General features: G+C 48.4%; 1 protein-coding gene across 1 annotated transcript; it reads left to right on the forward strand.

Moving 5' to 3' along the window:
* The first annotated feature begins 336 nt into the window (after positions 1 to 336).
* Positions 337 to 7,345, forward strand: LOC143155730 (retinoic acid-induced protein 3-like). The gene is made up of 4 exons (XM_076328692.1): positions 337 to 449; positions 2,972 to 3,942; positions 4,948 to 5,000; positions 5,694 to 7,345. Exons 2-4 carry the CDS (start codon positions 3,018 to 3,020, stop codon positions 5,784 to 5,786), a joined length of 1,071 nt encoding a protein of 356 aa, XP_076184807.1. The 5' UTR covers positions 337 to 449; positions 2,972 to 3,017; the 3' UTR covers positions 5,787 to 7,345.
* The last annotated feature ends 895 nt before the right edge of the window (positions 7,346 to 8,240 follow it).

Below are 8,240 nucleotides of genomic sequence, written 5' to 3' on the forward strand. Positions count from 1 at the left end.
TGGAGCAGGGAGGAGATGCACTGCTATTCATAGCCACGGTCCCCACCCATGGGTGCCAGGGGTCAGACAGGGGAGCACCTTATCAGGCGCTTGGCTGAGCAGCATTCAATCCTGTCCCAGAGCTGGGACAGGCAGCGGCTCCATCTCCACCCCAACGCAGGGGTGAGTGCCCTGCTGACGTCAAGAGGCCTTACTTCATTTCCTGGCACGGGGACCGTATTTTCATAGCCGTGTCCTGTCGGAGAGGAAAGGCTGTGGAACTGGAATAGGCGTGCTCAGCCACACCTCCTCAGCCCTCCAGCTGTTAAAGCTCCCAAGGAGGGCGAACGCGGGGCTGCTGCTTGGCTGGGGTTAACAGGAGCGGAGGTGACTGTGTTACTGGTGCACTGGGAAGTTGCCTTTTCTAGCCGGAGCCTCCCTGTTGCCTTCTCCAGGCAGGACCCAGAAAGGTAATTCAAGGCAATGTCCTACAGGATCTGCGGCTGGGGTGGGATGGCGTGCAGGACAGTGGCTCTGGGGGGTGGGAAAGCAGGGGCATGGGGTGCCACGGCAAACAGAGACTGCCTCCCACCCTTGACCCTAACATGGGATTGCCAGCTGGAGCTGGGGGAGTTATGGCAGACTTTCCTGGGAAATGGTTTGAAATTTGTGGCTGGATGGGTGTATTTTATACACAAATATCAATGAGAGACGAGGCTTAGGCTGGAGGGAGAAGACTCAGCACTACAGCGAGAACCATGATTTGGGGTGAGCTGTGATGTGGACCCAGCAGTAGTGAAGTGATCACAGCACAGGCTCCCTTGCACAGACCGCAGAGCCCCTTGGAAATCCCAGACACTTGTGTAGGTGCCAGATGAGCAGACTTGGCTTCTGGGGGGCAACACTCATCCAGGAGACAGGGCAGACACTCTTCATGCCTCACAGGACCTCTACCCTGGAAAAAAAGAAAAGGGAGTAAAAATCAGCATGAGTGGCCCAGTTCTCCAAGGCGGTGAGGTTCTTTCCATCCTATTTGTTCCAAGGGCCGTGGCAGCCGACTGTGTGGCAAGTACCACTTGCAGTAAGCACCAGTCAGGACCCAAAGCCATGGGTGTGCTCTGTGCTGCCCTGGGGTCTCACACTGGCTCTCTGGGCTCTCCACCTGCCCTGACAGCGGGCGCCGGTCTGTACCTGCCAGAGCTGTGAATAGATAAGCTCATCTGATCAACAGTAAATTTCTGTAGTTAAAATTGTAGCATTTTCTCTCCAGATTCTCAGAAAGGTTTGTTATTTATTATTCACAAATATCCAGACAACTCTCAGCTATTTGTGCAAGAGATCATAAATCCCCAAAATTTTGTGAATTATTTGTGAAAACTCCCGTATGAGTTATTCACCAATTCCATTCTCTTCATGAGAGTCCAGAGTTCCTGCATATTTGCATAATTTGCATTTTATTGTATGCAGCTTTGTGGAGAGCTACACATCTCCTTTTACACAGTGAGGTTAAAAGCTGGAAAAATACTCCACCATTTACAAGCAGGTCACATTGAGGCATATGTGGGGCTAAGAGTGAGTCAGTGATATTTTCTCCCTTCGTTCATCCTTTGATTAGATCAGCTGCCATGTATTGAATACTCAACCTCTCCTCCCTAAAATCTGTTGGAAGGGTTTTAGAACCAGCCTCATAACTGCAGTGTGTTGTTCTAGAGGGGGAAAATGAAGGCAAATGGCATAGCAAGCACTAAACACTAAATTTTGCAAAGGGAACTTTTTTCTTTATATCTCAGAAAAGAAAGCCCTTGGTTTTCCAGTGTGGGTCACCATTAAGGCCAGATTCCCCCATGTTTCATGTTTCATGCTGATATTGTATCTATCAAAACTCCTGTTTTGATAGATTTTAGAGACCCGAGCCTAACTGAGCAATTTGGTACCTAGAAAGCAGTACCTGGCCCCTGGGATCTAAACTCACTCAGTGCCTGCATAATGGGCCACAAAGTGCCCAACGTCCTCATGTGGTGGTTTCTGCACATGCTTCAGGCTCCCAAGGACATAGGCAACTTAATTCCCCTTGGCGATGGGCAGAGCTCACCCAAACAGCCCTTTTATCCCCTGGCGAGACAGGCTTAAGCCAGGCTTACTCAGACAGTACTGAACTCCTCATGACGAGACAAGAGGAATGCGCTGGGTGTAGTAGAGACCTTGTCCATCCTTGACTCGTGGACTCCTCAAGCAGTAACTTGGTGGTTACTTCCCGTGCAATGAACAGCATTAGCTCTGACATGCCAGGCCTCCAGCTAGCGCAAGGCAATATCTTGGGCAAGGGACCGAGGTCTTTGAGATAGTTCTTATTGCGGCGCTGCCATGAAGAAGAAGGAATATGAGTTTGGGGCTCATGGTTGGTGGCCTATATTTGCGATTTAATTTGGAGTGATAAGAGCTATGCTGGAGGCATCCAGGTTAGTTATCTGCAGGGTAGAAGGCAGTTAAAGTTCCCCTTCATTCATACCCGTAAACCAAAGCCAAGAGTGCTTCAGAGAAAGTAATAGAGGGAAAAGAAACAGAGTAACGAGTTTCCTGTTCTGCATTGCTCATCTCTGAACCTCACTGGTACAAGGTACTGATGTTGTTTGAACTTGTCAAAAGAGCGTAAGCTGTATTATGATTAACAGCTGCTTTTGTATCACAAAAGTGACATGGCAGCTCAGTCTCTGTGCTGCAGGGCACCAAGCTAATGTCTGCGAAAGCGCCTCACCTTCTCCCTGCTCCCCATGCTCCTACAACATTGCACAACCCCAGGCACGGTGCAGAGGACATGCAAGGTGAATCGCCTCCTGCTAAGGGCCTTGGCTTGCTCTTGACAGAGGGCCTTAGCACTGTGGTGTCCTCGCCCAGTGAGGTGGGGATGGATGTCTGTCCTGCCTCTCTTTCCCCTCTGCTGGCAGCACCCAGGTGGTTGATACGACAGCCTGTGTCTTTTCTTCTTCTACAGCTTTGGGGAAACGTTTCACGGGGAGGTTGTTCAAGAAGGCAAGAGGATGGCAACATCACCTCCCCAAGGCTGCGGCAGCATCGATGCTGACTATTACCTGCTCTGTGACATGGAGAAGGCCTGGGGGATTGTCCTGGAGTCGCTGGCTGCAGCTGGTGTCCTTGTCACCATTTTCCTCATCTGCTCGCTCTTCTTTCTCATCTGTAAAGTCCAAGACAACAGCAAGCGGCACATGATCTCTGTCTACTTCTTCTTTCTCTTAGGCACACTCGGCATTTTTGGTCTCACTTTTGCCTTCATCATTAAACTCAATGACAGGACTCGCCCCACTCGCTTCTTCCTATTTGGAGTCATCTTTGCTCTCTGCTTCTCATGCCTCCTCACCCATGCCTGCAACCTCAACAAACTAGTGAGAGGAAGAAAGCCCTTCTCCTGGCTGGTGTTGCTGCTCCTCCTTGTTTCCTTTGCCCTGGTACAAGTTGTGATCAGCATTGAGTACTTAGTCACCATGCTAGTAAACCAGAAAAACAAATTTCTGAGTATGTCTGAGGAGGATACCAAGAAGGACTTTGTCATGCTTTTGATCTACGTGCTCTTCTTGATGGCTCTGACCTTCTTGGTTTCCATGTTCACATTCTGTGGGTCATACAAAAGCTGGAAGAGGCATGGAGCACACATCTTTGTCACTGTCCTGTTCTCCATCGCCATTTGGGTGGTGTGGATCACTATGCTCACAAAAGGCAACACGTTTTTAAACAGCCATAGCTGGGATGATCCTGTTGTGGCCATTGCTCTGGTGTCCAATGGATGGATCTTCCTGATAATGTATATCGTCCCTGAAATTTGTTTCCTCACTGCCCCTCTGAAGCTGGAGGACTACCCTCCAGAAAATGACTTCTGCCAACCCAAGTTCATAAAGCAGACAACTGGAGTGGAAAACCGTGCCTACACCCAAGATGAAATTGTGCAAGGTATGATGAAGTAAACGACTCCACTGTCCCTCAGCCCTAAGCACATGTGCACCACTCATGAGCTAAAAGGGGTAGGAGGGCTACAAGAAAAGATTTGAAGATGATGGATAATTTAGAGGTAGGAAAAAGTTTCAGACTGATGAAACTTCAGAAATGCAAGTGAAAATGAATCTCCAGACAAGAGGGAAAAGAGTAAGGACCAATGCAAAAGCCAAAGATGTGTAGGAGGAGTGGCTGAGTAGGAGTCTTACTAGGTGTCAGGGCTGAGACGTAAGTCCTTACAATTCTGTTATGTCTAGAAAGTCTGTGTAAAAATTCAGCAGTTTTTTGTTTGTCTCTTAGCAATGCTCCAGCTCTTCAGACCTTTCCAGGTTATACCTTGGAGACTATTTATTCCAGTTCTGATCTGGTTCCCATTGTCTATTTAAAAATGAACGCATCATCCAAAAAGGAGGCAAGGAGGTCTTACTTTTCTGTATGAGTCTCATGCCTACTTGGACAAAGCAAGATGTTTTATCAATTGAGGCTTCCCAAATCTATGGGTAGGATAGATGTGAGTGCACTCTCTGTGGATCTGCTACAGGGATCACATTTGTCCCCTGGAGTCAGACCTCCAGGTTTGTAAAAGAATAGCCGAGAAAGGCTGTGCTTTCCCAGTGAATACCGCAGAGGGGGTCTTGTGCATGCAAGTGGGAGGGATTTGACCAGTGATGTTGACAGTAATTGTGAGGCAACAGGAGGTGTCTAAACTCCAAGGCCACCTATGTCCTGTTATTTACAATACCATTCATTCCTGCTTTCATAAGGAAGTATTTAATAAGTCACCCACCTATGGATTTTAACCCATTCCTGCCTGCATATTGCATAGTTTGGTCAGTCTGGTCAGTCTAAAAGCAGCTGCTAACGTAGCCACAGGCCCTTCGAGTCTCCCTTGATGTGGTATTTCCAAACTACCATATAACACTAACTCACTAACTTTCCCCCCTCTCTTGTCTTGTGACTCAGGAGACACAGGAGACCTCAGCTACTCCCCATACTCTTCTCACTTTCAGATGAAGGTAAGTTCACGCCCCCCTTCACCCATTTCACCACATGTAGGCTATTGCTCAGGCACTGAAGGGAAGGGAAGGAGAAGGGGCAAAGACAGATGGATCTAGAGCAGGCTCTGTGGAGGCAGGCAAGTGCTTTGCATGGAGCCAGGTGATACCATGACACATGTTCATGGAGGTGCCTGTGGCTGGGGGAAGGGAGCTGTGACATGTCCAGGGGCACGGGGAGGCAAGAGGGGCCCAAGGCAAAGTCTGAGGTTGTGGTTTTCAATACTTCCGGATTTAACATCACATAAGAAGTCCTTTCTTTGAGCACAGTTCCTGCAGTAGACTGTGCACTTTCCTCAGAAGGTCATGCTCCTTTCCCCAGCCCGTGCCCTGAATGTATTCCCACCAGCAGTCACTGGAAGTTGCAGTGCAGATCCAGAGTGGGCAGTCTGCATGTCCCCATGTCTATTCACCAGTCCTCCTTCAGACCACAGCCTAGACAGGTTTAGTAGCTCACATCATGTCCCCACATCCTCTGGTGACATGTCTCCATTACTGCTCTGTTCTGCCAGGATCCTCTTCCACAGCCCCATTGATCACACTCTCAGGAAACCTTCAGCTCATTTCTCCCTCTCCTGTTTTGTTTTTTTTAAGCCCTATTCTATTACTTCTCTCCAGTTTTGAAAGGTAAAGATTTTCTTGCTTCCTTTTCAGACCATTAAACCCCAAAATGATTTCTCCATCCCTCGGCCCAAGGCCCGGACAAGCCCATACCATGACTACAGCGGTGGGAATGTCCCCATGTAGCAGCTCCGCAGGGAGCAAAGAGACTAAGCACCCTTCAGCAGAGGCATGGGGAATGGGCCACGTGGTGACAAATGAGTCGATCCTGCAGAAGAGACAGAGCCAACCCACACTGGCAAAAGAGGAGAGGGGTCCTCTTTTCCCCGCACAGGCACCCTTCTAGCCCCCCTCATTCCTCAAACACCACTTTTAGACACCGCTCTGGCCATCTTGTCCCCGCTCACTCCATTTTTCCGTGGGATGGAGCTCATCTCTTCTGACAGAGGAACGTGCTAGGAAGAGCCTGTCCTGGCCTATTTTCAGCAGGAATGCTGTAGAGCTAGAGCAGCAGGAAGATCATCAGCCGGGTCTGCAACTGGCTCTGTCCCAGCCAGGACTCACTTTGATCAGCTCACGGGGATGCCTGCGCCCCACGTCTGACGGGAGAAGATGCAGGAGCAGGAGCATCAGCCCTACACATCCCCACTCCTGCCCACCTGTGAACACATCTCAGGCACTACCGAGGACACCCTTATCTATCCACTGTTACTTTTGTGCCCACTCCCATCCCTGCCTGGCTCTCCTCCAGAGATCAGTGGAGAAGAGACAGAGAGAGAGAGAGAGAGAGAGAGAGAGAGTATTCCTTTTTTCTTCTTCATGTTCACTTCCAACCCCTTCCTCATCACCTAGAGACCACAGTGGAGAGGGGGAAGAAAAAATAAAGACAGAAAAACATCTACACCTATTTACCCTGACACATTTTCTGATTTGCGCTCTAGCATCAGCCTCCCTCCTAGCTCTGACTCCTGACCACACGCCCAGCTGAGTTCCCCAGGGTGCCTGCCCAACGCCTCAAACCCTCCCTCCCCACCCCTGCCACCCTAAGCTCTGCAGACAAATCTCTGCCATGCAGCTGCTTGCAATACCCTGGTGGGATCTAATCCCATGCACCTTGGAGCTCTGCCTCCTCCCGAGTGTCTGTGGCATTAACACGAACATTTCCCACGCAGCCAGGTTATGGAGGGTGGACACCCTTCTTCCCAGGAGTGAGCGAGTGTGAGCACGCATGTGTGTGTGCATGTGTGCATGTGTGTGTGCTGTGTGAACTGCACCCTGGCAATGAGCAATGATTCTGTGGAGTTGAATCATTCTGTAGCCTGCTTTGCATTTGGTAAACAGCTTTCCATGATATTTCATACATAAATACATAGAGCTCTCCAAGTGGGTGTGTATGGTACACTGGTGTCTGACACAGCTATATATTTATTTAGTACTTTGTATGTGGAATATTTAATTAATAAAAACCCAAACAGCCTGACTACAAGAGACTGGCGTTCATCCTCAGGAATGTGATTCCTCTAATGCCTGGTGGGGTGGCAGCAACAGCTCTCCATGGGTTGGAGTGGGCCACCCGGGAGATTACAGCTGGGGGGGAAATGGCAAAGAGATGCTGCCTTCTTTGAAGCTGTCATTATGGACCAGAGATCAGCTGCTTGAGGGTACAGAAGAGAGTTAGTAGCTTCTCCATGCTACTTTTCTTGAATAAAGAAAGCTGATTCAATGTTAGAAGTGCTTAAGAAATGAAGAAATATAAACCAAATCCACAGCAAGCAAATGCAGGAGGAAGGATGTGATCTTTTTATCACTGCATGTGTCTGTGTCTGCTTGGTCTATATTCCTGTATTTATTCACTTGTGTCTTGCTGGGTACTTGCATAATCAAGAACAGGAAAGGAGCTTGTAGGTATTTCATTCAGCTTGTAAAAATATGTCTTTCTGATGTTGTGAACACATGTAATATTTTTATTTGAAAATAGAAACAATATCAAAGCAAAATAATGATGATGATGATAGTAATGATGATGATGGTGATGATGATGGTGATGATGATGATGATGATGATGATGATGATGATGATGATAATATTTTTCAAAACTTCCTGATGGTATGAGGCTGTAATCTCCTATTTTAGAGGCTTCCTCTCCCATGAGTTTTTACATGGTATGTCATGCTACCACTTATCCATATGCTCCTGGCAAGCAAAACGCCTTCCTCAGGCACAGTGCTGTCTAGAATATGCCAGGCCTTCCCCACTCTGCCTACCAGCACTGAAGGGCAACGCAGGGACATTTGGGTCTTCTGAATCCTTTGGCATGAGAAAGAGCCCTCCTAGGCATTGGTTTGAAATGCGTCACAGGACATCTTGCCTTTTTCTAGCAAATTTGAGGTGGAAACGATTCTTACCCTCCCCTCCACCTACACAGTTCCCCACGTGTAACACACAGGATTGGAGAGAAAATTCAGGAGTGCTAATGTAACATTGGGGAGCAGATTGGGAAGTGGGTATGTGAGGTCTGACACAAGTTGTTGACTTGCAGGCTGAAGGTAGGAAGGATGTGCTTGAAACAATACCAAACTTTCAAGAAATGCGGTTTTCAAGCTGATGCGGTACCATTGATGGCTTATGTGTAGCTAGAGT

The sequence above is a fragment of the Aptenodytes patagonicus genome, chromosome 1, assembly GCF_965638725.1.
Source record: "Aptenodytes patagonicus chromosome 1, bAptPat1.pri.cur, whole genome shotgun sequence".
In the NCBI taxonomy this organism is placed as follows: Eukaryota; Metazoa; Chordata; class Aves; order Sphenisciformes; family Spheniscidae; genus Aptenodytes; species Aptenodytes patagonicus.

What these genes read in the sequence shown, in the direction of transcription:
- LOC143155730 (XM_076328692.1), top strand. Translation starts at nt 3,018, where the DNA reads ATGGCAACATCACCTCCCCAAGGCTGCGGCAGCATCGATGCTGACTAT. An exon ending in CCAAGATGAAATTGTGCAAG is followed by an intron (nt 3,943 to 4,947) that starts GTATGATGAAGT and finishes CTTGTGACTCAG; the next exon opens with GAGACACAGGAGACCTCAGC. An exon ending in CTTCTCACTTTCAGATGAAG is followed by an intron (nt 5,001 to 5,693) that starts GTAAGTTCACGC and finishes CTTCCTTTTCAG; the next exon opens with ACCATTAAACCCCAAAATGA.